Raw genomic sequence first — 16815 nt, forward strand, 5'->3', positions numbered from 1 at the left:
AATTATGTATTTCTCCCTTCAGTTGTATCAATTTTTGCTTCATTACCTTTGTTTTCTTGTTGATGTGCATGTGTTTATAATTGTAATATATTCTTGATAGATTGACCCCCTTATCTATAGGTGATGTTCTTCTTTGTTTCTTGCAACAATTTTTGACCTAAAAGTATATTTTGTCATCTCTTAGTATTGCCACCTGGTCTCATTTTTGGTGTATTTAAATAATATTGTTGTGTTTGATCTCCAATCATTTCAAGGATTTCTGCATATATATTCCAGGGAATATAGATTTTTCAGAATGTAGATTTCAAAATCAACACTGAGGCTGGGAAGGAAGTGAAGAGGATATCACACACCAGTGTCTTATGCCCCACATTGGGTCATTAGTGCATTTTGAGACAATGCAGTATTATTCTCAGAGGCCTACCAAGCCAAATTCCTTCTAATTTATTTTCTTAATGGGGTGTGCCTGAAAGCTCTCTGTCTTTCAAGGTCTCAGAAAGAAAATACAACCCAGGTTATCTTAGGAGAAAGTTTTCCCATTCTGGATCAGAAAAATGTTTGCTTCTGTCCCAAAGTCTTTGATCTGGTTCTTAGTGCCAGCCGTCATTCCTCCATATCTGTTCATTATACATATTCTGCCCCCAGACACTTTGCTATAATCTGAGAAGAGAGAGCTGAAAGACCCAGTCAATGTCTTGGAAACCCCTATAATCTGGACACTTCAATGAATCCAACACAATAGGGTGATGGTCTTTGAGAGAGGTCAGCTGTGGAGACACATGGAGTGGACACTTAGGGGCAGAGAGAAGGAAGATGTCAGGGAAAACTTCCCGGAGGGGTGATGGCTGAGCTGGGTTTTGAAGTGGGGTGAAGCTGGAGGGACGGGGGATTGGAAAACTTGGGAGAGATACACCTATGGAGGTGTAAAAGCCCCGGTGACCTCAGACCTTCGCACAGGGTGCTTTGTGTCTGGGACTCAGGAACTGAGGCAGAGACTGTAGGGCAGAACAGAGAACAATTAGGCAAGGGTTATTTAGATCATGGCTTTCCTATAACCATCATGGACATTTCAGTAGGACTGGCCATCCGGCTTCTCTGAGCTACTTTCCTTTCTTAAATTCTAAGGTTTTTTTCTTACTTCTAAAGCAATACATGTGTATGGTAGGAAATGAAAAAATACAGATAAGCAAATTGAGGGGAATTATACCAGCTGCAATCCTGCTACAAAACCTCTTTGACAATTTATAAGTCATTCCAGGTTTTTATGTACGTGTTTTTCTTTGATAAAAAAAAAATATCATTAAACTCTCCTTACTGTTTTGTAACCTGCTTTTCTGTTCAGTTAGTATTTTGGATACAGTTTTGACATGTTAATGGATATTCTTCTGTATTATTTATAATGTCTGAATAATAGTATATCTTTAGTCATACCATAATGTGTTCAAACATGTATATATGGTATGAATATTTTTGAATATTGGACATTTCAATTGTTTTCAATATTTGGCTCTTAGAAATAGTGTGTAGGAGAACATTCTTATGCATGCCCTTAATTACTTCCTTGAGTCCTTGTCAAATAGCTTTATTAAATCTCTATCTTGAAATAACAAACATAAGATGAACGTACGTGGAATAATTAGAAAGCAATGGAAACACAAACACAGCCATGTCCCTCTTAATCATCCCTCGCTGTTGCCACACCTTAAGCAGTGACCTTCCTACACTTGGCCTTACAGTAGTTGATTACTCAACTACTCCAACATGGATTGGAGGTGAATGAAACAAGCTTCAGTTCAGTTCAACAGACACTGGGACCTCCACGTGCCAGGGAGGGGATGAGGGAACACCCAGGGAGTCTGGGCAGGAAGGTGTCATCACCTGTGATAGGTGATGCAAGAGAGGTATACCTAAGACTCGGAGGGCACCCAGAGGAGGGACATGCAGCTGGGTGTGGCAGGTTGGTGTGGGTGGGGGACTTCCTGGAGAAGTTGCCATGCATGATGACCTTCAAGTTGGGCTGCTGCAGAGAGCAGTCAAATAAGAGATGAAGTAGGGTTTGGGGGGTGGGGTGAGTGTCACTGGGGTTAAGACAAGTGACATCCAAGATGCTTTCTCTATTAGTTTGCCTTCTCCAGAGAAACCATTCATTTGTCCTCCCCTTTTTGTTCTCTTCAGCTCCTTAGTTCATTGGATGATGCCAGGCCACATTGGTAAGGCTGATCTTATTTGCTCAGCCTACCAATTCAAACGCTAATCTCATCCAGAAATACCCGCATAGACACACCCAGAAATAATGCTGTTATGGTTTGTTAAATTAATATTTGTTAAGTGGAACACAGGGCTGTATGGTGAGCCTCAGTTCAACAACTGACCACAAAAGAACTTGAAATAAAGAGTTTGTGACTCATAGGTCCTAGAAAAAGTACAGGGCCTTAAGGGGCCCTGTGGGGAGAGCGCAGACAAAGAGAGAGTCAGGACCTAAAGTCATGCCTTTATTAAGGTTCCTAGGCTAGAACCAGACTGGTCAATGCAAACAACAAAAAAAGGATTTTGGTAAGCCCCACAGACGGGGCGGGTGTCTATCTAAAGGGCCCCTAAGCCATCCAGGTGCAGAGAGGAAGGGGAGTCTGGTGATCACAAGGGTGGATCGGGAGGTCATATCACGAACTTACATTTGCTTGTGACCCTGCAAGCTGCTGACTGGGGCACACACTTGCAGGGGAACCTGGTGTCACTTAAGGTTCCTGCAGGCCACTTGGCCAAAAAAACCAGATGCTGAGGCAGCAATACCATGGCACAGCTTAGCTAAACCCTTGACAAATGTTTTGCCAGCTACCTGGGGGGCAGGGTGTCCCTTAGTCCAGGCAAGTGGACGCATAAAATTAATCATTAACTTCCCAATGCTACAAATTTATACTTCTCTAAAATCATCAACTACTTACCAGACAGTTTTACTTGCCTCTTATCCTTTTATCCTCATCGTGTCCCTGCAGGAGAACACCCTCTATTCCTACCTGTTCAGAGTAACTGAGGCTCACCCTGGTAATGGATGGGGGAGTTGGGATCCAAACCTAAGTGTTTTCTCATCCAAAGTCCAGGTGGTATCACTACATCACTTCGCTGTTCTTTGACTGAGTTCCTCAGCAGGTGGTGTTCAGGCTTTATGGGCTGGACTTCTCTTTTTTGGCTGCTCATCCTTTAGGTAGAGAGGGAGTAAGCATGCATGGAGATTTTACCATATGCGAACTCTGCATTAGGTGTTCTATATAAATTATTTATTCCTCATAACTACTCTGTGAGAGACACAAGGAAGTTAGTTTCACCTGTCCACGTTAGGTAACATGGTTAAAGGCACACAAAAAAAGTAATGGAGCAGGAATTGTATCTGACATTAAAGACCATGTGTATACCTCCATGTGGCCCAGGGCATTCATTGCCTCGCCAAACCTCTGTGCTGTGTCAAAGTAGCCAGGTTTAGAGGAGTGGCCCATTAGCGTAGGCCTTTCTGTTGTATGACTCTTCCTTCAGCCACCTGCAAAACTGACCCAGATCAGGAAGTTCTTGGGTTGCTTTCACTCTTACCTGGACCGTTATGCTGTCCACCGCAGTGTTTGTTCTGTAAAGGTATGTCTGCTAGATTTAGGACATGAGGGTCTGTGGGCCTCAACTGGGCCAAGTTAGGAAAGTGCCCTGGTCTTCCATCCTGAGGCCTAGCCTGAGCTCCTCCCTTTCTTTTCTTTTTTCTTTCTTTCTTTCTTTTTTTTTTTTTTTTAAATATGTCCAAAGTGTTATATGTCTCTTACATTTATTTTAAAGATTATTTATTTATTTATTTGACAGATAGAGGCCACAAGTAGGCAGAGAAGCAGGCAGAGACAGAGAGAGGGAAGCAGGCTCCCTGCTGAGCAGAGAGACCGATGCGGGACTCGATCCCAGGACCCTGAGATCATGACCTGAGCTGAAGGCAGAGGCTTTAACCCCCTGAGCCACCCAGGCGCCCCCTCCCTTTCTTTTCTGATTAACTGTTAAATGACATGATGAGATTTCCTGACAATGGGGAAGACAGAAGTCAAGTGGCTGAGGTGAGGAAGATAAAGGTGGGAGATGTCACAAAGCCAGCAGCCCAGCACGACTGAGCCTCAGTTTCCTGAACCCCTTGGGCAAAGGCCACTATTCTTCTGATTTGGTTTTTATTCTCCATTTCCTTTGTAGCATATGGGTAGCTGCCTCAGGTCATGAAAACATATATTCAGTGGAATGAAACATTGTAGATATTTACCAAGAAACTAAAAATGAAAGTTAGACATAAACTGTTTTATTCCATTGAACTATTTGGCTGAACTCATAAGAACAGTGATGAGATCATTCTTGGACACCTGCACCGAAATGAACCACGAGAAGAATATTTAGGAAAGATGAAGAGGATATTTGGCATTCTGAGCGAACGAGCTTCTTCAGGCCCAGGGAGTGGGATGAAATTGGCATGATCATTTTGGAGAATGAGTCAAACAGAGAACTGGAATGGGGTTTTTCAGGGAGGATATATTAGGGGAGTCAAAAGCTGATAAACAGCATTTGCATTTGTAGAAAAATAGGGGAAGTAAATCAAGGAATGCAAAAGTGAAGAGAAACTTAATTCAAGAAAGGGAGGAAAAACCCTGTAATCCTCATTAGTCTTTATAAATAGAAGGAAAACAAGTGAAAATAAGCTATCAGAAGTCAGTAAGATATTATGGGAGTATGAAGCTAATCTTAAGCAAGCAAAGCCCATTTCATTGATGTAAGAAACTCCCAGATGAACACTGACTAACAATGGACATCTGATCTTTTTGAAGCTGCATTTGGGTGATTCTTGTTCTTGGCTTGTACCTTGCACTCTAGGTCCTATGGGAAAGCAGCACTGTCCCAGAGTTCCAGAGGGTGGGCCAAGGTTAGATGTTGGAGTTGGTCCTTAATTTATTGTGTTGATTCTTCTTAGGGAAGAATAAAGATTGTGGGAACATGTGTTAGAATTTTAGCTGTGAGGCATGAACACAAAATATTAAATTGACTCCAACAACTTGAGTTAACTTGAAAACTCCCAGTCTCTTAGGATAAAAAATATATATATATAATCCTATTTAGAAATTCCTGGTGTGATCAGAATGCAGGACTGGTTCTTCTCATGAAGCCTACTAATGGAAAATTACATAATCTAAAGTCAATTAAATAGTAGGGTAGGATATAACAAATTCTTATTTCGTTAACTTTTTGAAGAATGAATAATCACTTTGCATTCAAGATAAGAAATTCATATTTTCCATTGGCTACTGAAAAATAATAGAAACAATTCCAGTCATGGTAGCAGCTCTCTGTGGGCTGACCCACCTCGACAATAATTTATTGTTTCCAGGTGACTTTTACATTGTGGGGTTATTCATGAGGTTAGACGTGATGAGAAACAGATACCAACAGAGCTGCAGATTCAAAAATGTTTTGTATTTCTTCTCCCAATCATAGATAGATTCACCATTGTTTTTCTCTTTTATAGGCTCATGCCAAAATCTGGCATCTCTACAACACTTCTTTCCGTCCAACTCAGGGAGGCCAGGTATCCATTGCACTAAGCTCTCACTGGATCAATCCTCGAAGAATGACCGACCATAGCATCAAAGAATGTCAAAAATCTCTTGACTTTGTCCTAGGCTGGTTTGCCAAACCCATATTTATTGATGGCGACTATCCTGACAGCATGAAGAATAATCTTTCATCTCTTTTGCCTGATTTTACTGAATCTGAGAAAAAGTTCATCAAGGGAACAGCTGACTTTTTTGCTCTTTCTTTTGGACCAACCTTGAGTTTTCAGTTATTGGACCCTCACATGAAGTTCCGCCAATTGGAATCTCCCAGCCTGAGGCAACTCCTTTCTTGGATTGACCTTGAATATAACCACCCTCAAATATTTATTGTGGAAAATGGCTGGTTTGTCTCAGGGACCACCAAGAGAGATGATGCTAAATATATGTATTACCTCAAAAAATTCATAATGGAAACCTTAAAAGGTAGGAGTGGGGATAAAATTCTAATTTCCTGCCAAAATCCACAGGAAAAACAATCTTTCAGATGATCTGTAATAAACTGTGTGAATTTATAGTTTTAATAGTAATGCAGAAAATCATTTTGGCAACAGCAGGAAGGCATTTATGTGACACCTTTCTCATTTGGGACTTTGAGGAACTTAAATTCATTTTTTAAAACTCATTTTGGAAATGAGAAACTGGGTTGTAATGTGTGAAATAATTTTATTTTCAGAGTTACTTCTCTAAATTTTTAGATTATATTAAGGATTAAGTAAATCTCAGGGTATCTAGATCTCTGTACATGTTTTGGGGTTCTTATTATTCGTTTTGAATAGAACAATTTTTTAAAAGATTTTATTTATTTATTTGACAGGCATAGATCACAAGTAGGCAGAAAGGCAGGCAGAGAGAGAGAGGAAGGGAAGCAGGCTCCCCACTGAGCAGAGAGCCCAATGCGGGGCTCGATCCCAGGACCCTGGGATCATGACCTGAGCCGAAGGCAGAGCCTTTAACTCACTGAGCCACCCAGGCACCCCTGAATAGAACAATTTTTAAAGAAAAAAGAATACTAACATCTCCTGAAGAATAAATTGCATAGTTCATGCTTTTAAAGATTTTAGTTCATTTATTGCAGCAGCCACAATGCTAGGATAGAAAATGGAACAAAACATCTTCTCAGGCCCAAAGACCGCCTACTGGAAATAAAAATATTCCAAGTAAAAACGTATTGGAGATCATCTTATTTGTGAGGACTTTTATTTGTAGAATTGTCCAGGTGTGATAGCTTTCTATTAGTAAGAAAGGTCACTGGTTTACCAAACAATAAGCATTATATGTAACTTATTTCCCTAAGTAGTAAACCCCTTAAGTGTTCTTGAGTCATGAGGCTGGTACCCAGGTCAGGGTTGGTCAAGTTGTTCTCATCCTCTCTTCTCTTTGTAGCCATCAAGCTGGATGGGGTAGACGTCATTGGCTACACGGCATGGTCTCTTATGGATGGCTTCGAGTGGCACAGAGGCTACAGCATCAGACGTGGGCTCTTCTATGTCGACTTTCTAAGCCAGGATAAGAAACTGTTGCCAAAATCGTCAGCCTTGTTCTACCAAAAGCTGATAGAGAAAAATGGCTTCCCTCTTTTACCTGAAAATCAACCCCTAGAAGGGACATTTCCCTGTGACTTTGCTTGGGGAATTGTTGACAACTACATTCAAGTAAGTCAGCTGACAAAACCAATCAGCAGTGTCACCAAGCCCTATCACTAGTAAGTAGTGCTTCCTTATTAGGTTGTCATGGCTCATTGTCCATTCTTCAGGCCAGACGTGGTTCCTGAGTGAGCACGTTAAGGGCATTTTGGAACATGGCACACTTATCTCCAAAAATCTTCCTAGCTTCATCTTGCACTTTAAATCAGCCCCCAAAGAGGAACAAATTAAAAATATATGAATATTTAAGATCTGAAAAGATAGTAAAAAGATAAAATACTCCCTTTTAATTTGGTGGTTTTCAATGCTTTTTAAAGCAGTTGGGTTCTTCCATAAACAAGAAGTAACACAGAACTCCAAATTTTCTGAGATCTCAGTGGAGCAGCTGATCCTGAGGCAGGAACACCAGGCAGAGCTCTCCCGAGGCAGAGCTGCGTGCTGTTGCAGAAGCACTTCCACAATGAAAACCTTTGCTCCAATGATTCACTGCCCCAAATTTCATTTTTAGAACTAGTCATCGAAATGGTAAGGAAGTTCTTCAAAATGGTCAACCAACATTTACTGAACACTTAAAATTAGGCAATCTTCAATAGTATTTTTAACTTTCCAATCTTAAAGGGATTTGTTTTCTAGAGTTTGATGGAATATTTTAGTAGGCACTTATTGGATGCTTAGTGTACAAAGCCCTCTGTTAATCACTGGGGGTGTTTGGTTGAGGGGAGTGCACACTGAGATGAGTAAGGTTGATTTCTGCTTTCAAAGAGGTCTGTTGAGGGAAAATGCTGGATACACAAATAATATAACAAAGTGCACAGAGTAGGGTGCTAAGTGAGCAGGGTGATGGTTGGGTCCTGCTAAATAGTATGAGAATAAAGATGGGAGTTGAGAGAAATTGGAAGGGGAGGTGAACCATGAGAGACTATGGACTCTGAAAAACAATCTGAGGGTTTTGAAGGGGCGGGGGGTGGGAGGTTGGGGGAACCAGGTGGTGGGTATTAAGGAGGGCACGTATTGCATGGAGCACTGGGTGTGGTGCAAAAACAATGAATTCTGTTATGCTGAAAAGAAAAAAAAAAGATCAAGACAGAGACAAAGGTTGGTATTCATAGACAAACAATGGCATTTAGCATGCTGGGTGCTTCCCTCTACCCTTCTGAGTTCTTAGCTGAGATCCCCTATAATTAAAGACAGATTAACAACAGAAAAACAAATAGAAGTTTATTAACATGTATAGTTTCCATATACATGAGAGTTACTCAGAGAAAAATGTGTAACTCCTTGAGGTGACTTAGAATTCTGGTTTAAATACCATCTCAATAGAAAAGGCTAGAAGGTAGGGTGGGATATAGGTCTCTTAGGGAAGAATAAACAATTTTTAGGAAAGACAAATGGGCCCTTAGAAGATTAGAAGGGAACCACAATAGCTTGTGACAAAGTGTCTGGGTGTTGTGGTGACCTCTGGTCTCCAATTCTGAGACAAGACTCCATCTTCCCTGGGGGGATGAAACTCCCGGGAGGGAACTGATGACAACAGAGTTCCTTTTGGAGCATCTGTCTTTAGACAGGTAAGGGAAGTTCTGAGAAAGCCTTTCCCTGTGTTTGTTATTTTTTGAGTGCTTGAAGCTTAAAATAATCAGTATACCAGCGGAACATACTTTGGAGTAGCAGGCCCTGAACTCCTACAGTCACATTTTGGGGTGGCATATTCTGTGACCCTTCACATCAAAAGAAGTATTTAGAAGAATGCTTGGATCTGAGGAAAGGTCTTTTGGTTGAAATGGGTTGCTGTTTTCTTCTAAGTATCAAAAGGAAATCCTTTACCTATAAGGAAATAAATCAACACTATCCTTAACATGTTTTTTTTGCTGGGTTATATTATTCTTAGGTCTTTTGCAGACCTAGTTGGTTTAAAGGGCAGTGTCAGACTTGGGTCCCTTCTTACATTTAAAAGACAACTTTGGGACACTGTTAGCAAAGTTGTCTGAGCACAGGAGGGAGAGGTGTAGCTCTGCCTTGTTGGTTGGGTTTGGGGGTTTCCTCCCTCCTCTTCTCTCTTCTTCCTCAGCCTCTGTTCCCAGAACCTCCCTTTCCTAATTTCTCTCCTAGAAGTGGGATCCACGGTGGGGTTCAAATAGGGTGCTGGTCGGGGGAAGGGGACAAAGGGAGGGAGATGAGCTCCCTGTCCCTCTTTACTCCCCTGCTGGGGGTTCGTTGGTCCCTGGTCTTCGTTCTCTCTCCTGACCTGCCAGGTGCCACTCCCAGCTGGGCTCTGTATCCCTTGTCCCTGAGGACTCATGCTCTGCCCTGTTTTCTGACAGCCGCCTGAGCCTGGGCAGGTAATTCGCAGTTCAGTTTTACATGGAGAGAATTTTCTGCCAACATCTCTGTACAGACAGTGGGAGTTGTGGGATATTGTGGGGGACCCCTTCATTCCTGCTCTGTTCCCCATCCCTGGACTGTGCTTGCCTTGGGAACTGGTAAGTAGTGAGAAAGTTTTAAGGGTGCGACCTATTTCCTTGAGAGAGAGCAGAGAAACTCTGGTCAGAAGCAAGATGTCTGGCAGTGATGAGGAAGGGGAGAGGATTGCTTTGTCATCTCCTTAAGGGAGGTTGTGTTAGAATTTGATCTGATGCCAGCCGCGCATCAGCTCTGGACCCTTCCTCTGAGGTTGCTCTGCCCTTTTATCTCATCTGTTGTGGGGGTTCCTACTCCTTCATGTAGCGAAGCCTCCCTCCTCCCCCTACTCCCCAGGCTCTCCTGCACACAACCAACCACACACAAACTAATTCCCTCTCAAACCCATGGTGGGTGAACTTCTGCAGAAGCTCTCTAGTGGGAAAATCTTGTAACTGCTCTTTTGTTCTCTTTGCTTTTCCCCTTGAGCCTTGCTTTATTTTGGCAGTGCCCTTCCTAAGTGAACATACTACCTGGCAAAGTAAAAACAAGGTTGTTGTAGGGCGGCCCCAAAGAGAGTGTGCATATGTTTTAATTTACAAGCTTTTCTCTATACTCTTAACACATTATATTAAAGTCCTGAGAAGTAATTTTTCAACCATGGAAATTCATTTCGTCCCTCCTGGCTAACATCTCGAATTCCTAATACAAATAAATTCCTAATATCAATTAAAAAAAAAAAACTTTAAAAAGAATATCCCACTAAGGGTACCACCTGTCTGAAGTCTAACCTCCGGCTTGTTCATGTGGACTGTCACTGTCACTGGACCTAACTTCCCAGATGACAGGTTTGTTTTCCCATAACTACTAATGCTCATAGAAAACACAGGTCCTTAACTGCTACGTGTTGGGGACATAAAGCTTCTTTAACCTTGGCCACAATCAGGAGAAGATTTCTTCCATAATATACTAAACATATGCTTTATGCCCATTTCTTCTGAAAGACTCAACTTGATTTTTCATTTTTTTTTATTAAGAAAAGTCAACCAATTAATGATGGTTAGATAGATTAGATAGGTTAGATAGAATTATGCCCAAGTGCTCATTTCTAAGTGTCTTGATTTTCAAAAAATAAATGCCTCCCACCCCCAAGTATTATACCTTAGTCTCTCATATTTGTTTGCAGATGAGCTGAATAAAAGCTGCTGTTTTAGGAAAATTGTGGTAGAAAAGTTACAAATTTAGTTAACTCAGAGCTCTGTGAGAATAATCCAAAGAATTCCTTCAAGCTATGAACACTTTCACTTCAAAAGAGCATGCAAATATTTTCTCTTGCAAAGCTGAGGAAACAAGATTTGTGGGTGCATCACAGTGGAAAAGTACTTCTCACAGCATTCCCACAGTACTAGGGGAAATGCATGCGTGGGTGATCTACAAGGGACAGTTCTCCAGAGAAAGCAATTTCCCTGTGACATGCTGGTGTTTTATTACTTTCCTTTATAAACACAGCACTGAGCCCTCCAGAGAAGCAGTAAGCAGCTCCGGCCACAACTTGCAAAGAAACCTCTGCTAGAGATTCCAAACCAGAGTTTGACCCCTATTTGTATTCCGAGGGTCAGGCAAACCCAGGCACCTGTTCTAACAGGACTGTTTCAGAGGAGAGCACTGGTTTAGTCAGTGGGTCCTTAGAATGAACTTAGAGTGTGCCTTTTCCTCCACGGTTAACACGTGGAGGGAGAATTTTGTGGTTCAATTTTACAATCTATCTGCTTTTCCTAAATACTCATTTTCATTTTGGGGGCTAATTCATCAGATGATTGAAAACCACTGGTCTCGTGAGCATCACAGAAAAATAGCATTTTAAAACTATGCTCAAATAGCCCAGTATGTGTAAATGACAATATTGTTCCTCATTTCCACATTCTCTAACACTTTCTCCATCAGATTGAATTTAATGTTTTTGACACTAACGCCGATAAAAAGCAACAGTTACACATATCTAGCATGTTCTTTGCCTACAGCAAACTTCAATTTAGAACGTGATTTTAAGATTCATGATTTGATTTTAAATATCATTGTGTTTTCTGACTCTAACTCGCTCGGATTCTATGTTTCATCTTTTTGTCCATTTTCTAAAAATTTAGGAATCTCGTATTATTGGTGATTTCTTATATTAAAACACAAACATTCAAAAGCACTTTGCTTGCTTAACACAGACCATTAAGGTTTGTCATATAAAATAATTTTTTAAAAAAATCAGATTTTGTTTTTTTGTATTTTTCCTTTTCAAAATTATTTAATTATTTCATTTATTATCATTATTACGTTCAATTAGCCAGCATACAGAACATCAGTAGTTTTTGATGGAGTGTTCGACGACTGATTAGTTGCTTATAACACCCAGTGCGCCTCACCCCACGTGCTCTCCTTACCCATCACCCCCCAGATTTTAAAAAAAAGAAACATTAAAGAAGCAGTGCAAGAATCAGAACTATAGGTAAAGCAAATATGCATTAAAAAGTGGATTTTTTTTTTTTTTTTTTATTCTTCACGAGCCGAGCAATTGAGGAAAAATGGTTTAAACCTCCTGCTGGAAAGGCTCCCTTTCTGCTGCTCCTGCTTGGCTAGCTTCGCCGCAGGGACCGCGCGGAACTCCTCTCCCGGGGCGGTCAGGGGAAGCTAACGCCTCCTCCTCTCCCGGCAGGTGGACACCACCCTGTCTCAGTTCACCGACCCGAACGTTTACCTGTGGGATGTCCACCACAGTAAGCGGCTGATTAAGGTGGACGGGGTGGTGACCAAGAGGCGGAAGTCCTACTGCGTGGACTTCGCGGCCATCCGGCCGCAGATAGCCTTACTCCAGGAGATGCACGTCTCGCATTTTCACTTCTCTCTGGACTGGGCCCTGATCCAGCCGCTGGGCAACGAGTCGCAGGTGAACCACACGGCGCTGCACTACTACCGCTGCGTGGTCAGCGAGCTGGTGCGCGCCAACATCACGCCGGTGGTGGCGCTCTGGCGGCCCGCCGCCCCGCACCACGGCCTGCCGCTGCCCCTGGCCAGGCACGGCGCCTGGGAGAACCCCCGCACCGCCCTGGCGTTCGCCGAGTACGCCCGCCTGTGCTTTCGGGATCTCGGCCGCCACGTCAAGTTCTGGATCACGATGGGCGAGCCGTACACGCGCAACATGACCTACAGCGCCGGGCACAACCTGCTGAAGGCGCACGCGTTGGCTTGGCGCGTGTACGATGAGAAGTTCAGGGGCTCTCAGAAGGGGAAAATATCCATAGCCCTGCAGGCCGATTGGATCGAACCCGCCTGCCCTTTCTCCCTAAAGGACAAAGAAGTGGCCGAGAGGGTTTTGGAATTTGACATCGGCTGGCTGGCCGAGCCCATTTTCGGCTCTGGGGACTATCCACGTGTGATGAGGGACTGGCTCGACCGAAGAAACAATTTCCTTCTCCCGTATTTCACAGAGGAAGAAAAAAAGCTAATCCGGGGCTCCTTTGACTTTCTGGCTGTAAGCCATTACACCACCATCCTTGTTGACTGGGAAAAAGAAGACCCAGTGAAATACAACGATTACCTGGAAGTGCAGGAAATGACCGACATCACCTGGCTCAACTCTCCAGGTCAGGTGGCCGTGGTGCCATGGGGCTTGCGCAAAGTTCTCAACTGGCTGAAGCTGAAGTATGGAGACCTTCCCATGTATATAATAGCCAACGGCATAGACGACGATCCGCTCGCAGCCCAGGACAGGCTGAGGGTGTATTACATGCAGAATTATGTCAACGAGGCTCTGAAAGGTAAGGGGTCCCGGAAACAGCCACCTCGAAGCCTATGGCCCCCTGAGGGTGTGATGCCCGATAGGCGCTCAACCATATACACCCACTATCGCTCTCCGAGGAAAAGTGCTATCTGTTCCCTGCCATGCTGAACAAGTCCAAGATAGACCTATATTCTTCCCCAGGGGTAATGGAGTTTAGTTAAAAGTGGGAGACCCTAGAAAAAGAGTGGAAAATTCCCTAACACCTGTTCTGGGCCTGTAAAAGCGTGGAGTTCTTTGTCTCCCATCTCAGATGGGATTACAGCACTCATGCCTTCTTCGTGTGCTTACAGATTGAACCCAAGTTCATCACGGGAGGTTGAATTATATAAAACCTACTATGCTGACTGTAGCTCAATATTTGTCCTCTCGTGAAAGAAGCCTTTTATGGTTAAACCTAATTTAGTTTTATTAAATGGTATTGAAAGTTTCCATGATGCATTCCCTAATGCTGTGTAAGAGTGAAGTGTTGTGTGCAAAAATATTTTAACAACCATTCTGTCCTTTTGTTTTTCTAGCCTACATACTGGATGGTATCAATCTTTGTGGATACTTTGCTTATTCATTTCACGATCGCTCAGCTCCGAAGTTTGGCCTCTATCATTATGCAGCAAATCAGTTTGAGCCCAAACCGTCCATGAAACATTACAGGAAAATTATTGACAACAATGGCTTCCCCGGTCCCAAGACTCTGGGAAGATTTTGTCCAGAGGAATTCACCCTGTGCTCTGAATGCAGCTTTTTTCATACCCGAAAGTCTTTGCTGGCTTTCATCGCTTTCCTACTTTTTGCTTTTATTATTTCTCTTTCTTTAATTTTCTACTACTCTAAGAAAGGCAGAAGAAGTTATAAATAGTCCTGGACCTTTTTCTATTCTTTTATTTTGAAATAATTATGTGCATACATCAGCTTTTAACCATTTGTACTTCTCAGTGTTGTGAAACTATAGATTTCATTTATCCGACTTTCAAGAAAATTTTATATGGCATAGGACAGACGTTTGGAAATGAGCATAAGCGATTGTAAAATATTGAATAATGTGAATAGTGCCTGGATTTGTTCTTTTTTGTTTGTTTGTTTGGAAGATAATCAGTGAGTGTCAGGGGCCATGATTTCTGCAACATCCTCTAACGAACGTATGTGAAATGGGAACCATTTTGTAATTTTTTTTTACAGGAATTGAATGACCTTATCAGTGCCCATTCCTTAATGTAGTGTTTATCTTGAAGTAATAATTGCAGACTTTGGAATAAAAGTTAAGTCCCCAGTAACCATACTCAAGTAACCAACTGCCATGATACGCTTAATGATCTCTGTTGAACCAAGTTTCCCTTGAAAAAGAAATGGCAGAATAGAGGTGAGATGACAAAGGGCCCTATGCAGCAACATTCCTTTTAAAAGCAGTGTTTCTAGCAAATGCTGCTAATATTAATTTATGTATCCGGTTAATGATATGTTTAGCAGAGCAAATGATAGAACTTTATTTTATGTGACGTTCAAGGCCCGCTCCAGGCCCTTCGGTCCATGAGGGCTTTGGGTTACTGGGGCCCTGTCAAGGGTCTGCGTATAGAGGACTTTGAATGTTTGCAGAAAAATAAACATGAATTATGAGATGTTGGGCTCTTCAGGAAGCATAAACCGATCGTGAAATGCATTATATTATATGGCTCTAGGAAGAGGAAAGGAGAAAAAAGTACTTATGAGCAATATTATGATTAATTTGATTATAACCCTTTGATTTTAGAGCACTCCTTGCAATGAATGATGTGACCTTTCCTGAGCAAATAAGAATGAAATAATAACTCACCCTGTGAAGAGTGACTTCACTTGCTGTTCTTTAGAATGTGGCAAGATTTCTTTGAATTGAATTTTTTTTTTTTTAATTCTTCATAGACTCCAAAGCATTTGGTCTGATAACCCTGGAAGATTTGTCTCTGTGATTGTTGAGGTTTATTTAATATTTTGGCTGCAACTTCTGTGGAACTAACTCTGAACTAGTTTTGCTTTGAACTTTCACACTGAAACATGCTACTGATTTCTAGAAAGGGCTAATGAGGTCTTATCCTTTAATGCCCCTTAAACAAGTTTTGCTGATTTTCAGACAAGGGTCTTTCTGTTTCACTATTGCTGTGCATGATCCCAGTGTTTGTTTTAGAGATAAGCCAGTATCATATCAGGCAAGGTAAACCACTATCATATCAAGCATAACTAATCTTGCTGACACAGAGTAATGGTGTATAATAAAATGCTGTACTGTATTATGTATCATCTTCAGAGGTGGTATGATTTTTTTCCATGAAAGATAAGCTTTTGTTGGTATTCTTTTAAAAATTGGACTTCTTATTACAAATAGAAACTAGAGAATAATAGATTCGTCTATGTATATATTTTTTTCTGATTCTAAGAGTAATAAATGTTCATTGTAAAAAAATTTAAAAGCATAGAAAGTATATGTAAAGAGAAAAAATGCCCTGTAATCTCACTACCAATAATAGAGCCTATGTATCTTGCTTTGCATGGAGTTGGATCATATTGTAAATAATCATGTATCTTTATTAATTTTCATCATGTGTGTTTCTTTTGTCATTAGTCTTCAAAAGCATGATTTCTAGTTGTAAAGTGATCGCACTCTATGAATTTATTGCAACTTATTTAACCATTCCTATTGTTTGGATTAATTTATTGTTAATTACTGTAAATGTTTAAAAATTTTCTTGCTACATCATTTTCATTTCCTTGAGTGTGGATGGAAGTAATTCGGTCTTTTGATGAAGTATTGTAATAAATCTGCCTGCAACTTTGCCTCCTTTATAATCATATAACTGGCTTCCAGATACGTTTCTTTAAAAACAATTTTTTTGAGTTGACCTAACTACACAGAATATGAGTGGTGGGTCTGACAGCGAGGCTGAAAGATGGCAGGGATGGAGGGTGCCCCAGGCCCATCCCTGTGGTTGAGCTGAGACTTTCAGACACAGAGAAAGAAAAATAGAGGAAGAGCTGAAAAAGACAAACAGACACCAAAGCCTCAAAGAGAAATGACCTCTTAAAACCATCCAACCCAGTTATAGTGAGGGCAGCATGCTAAGGTCGAGCACCCTTGGCCTTTAGGAAGAGGTCGGTGGCTCCCACCGCAGGAAAGGAGGGGTGGCACCCCTTGGGTCTGTCCAGACCCCAGGAGGGAAGAGGAAGGTGGGGCAGGAGGCGGGACTTCCTGTCAGAACACCACCCTCCTTCCACGTCAGTTCTTGTAATATTCCCCTCGCGAGTCCTGGGTGTTTCACCCCTTTCCTTTCCTTTCCTTTCCTTTCCTTTCCTTTCCTTTCCTTTCCTT

At 41.8% G+C, this 16815-nt stretch overlaps 1 protein-coding gene across 1 annotated transcript in view; it reads left to right on the plus strand.

Annotated features, from left to right (window-relative positions):
* KL (klotho) overlaps positions 1 to 16283 on the plus strand; it is a 40452-nt gene extending 24169 nt beyond the window's left edge. The window contains exons 2-5 of the mRNA XM_059377513.1: positions 5531 to 6041; positions 7002 to 7270; positions 12360 to 13461; positions 14000 to 16283. Coding sequence (XP_059233496.1) covers positions 5531 to 6041; positions 7002 to 7270; positions 12360 to 13461; positions 14000 to 14337 — 2220 coding nt within the window. The 3' untranslated portion in view covers positions 14338 to 16283. The remainder of the gene's footprint in view (positions 1 to 5530; positions 6042 to 7001; positions 7271 to 12359; positions 13462 to 13999) is intronic.
* Positions 16284 to 16815: the final 532 nt, after the last annotated feature.

The sequence above is a fragment of the Mustela nigripes genome, chromosome 15 (assembly GCF_022355385.1).
Source record: "Mustela nigripes isolate SB6536 chromosome 15, MUSNIG.SB6536, whole genome shotgun sequence".
Taxonomy (NCBI): Eukaryota; Metazoa; Chordata; class Mammalia; order Carnivora; family Mustelidae; genus Mustela; species Mustela nigripes.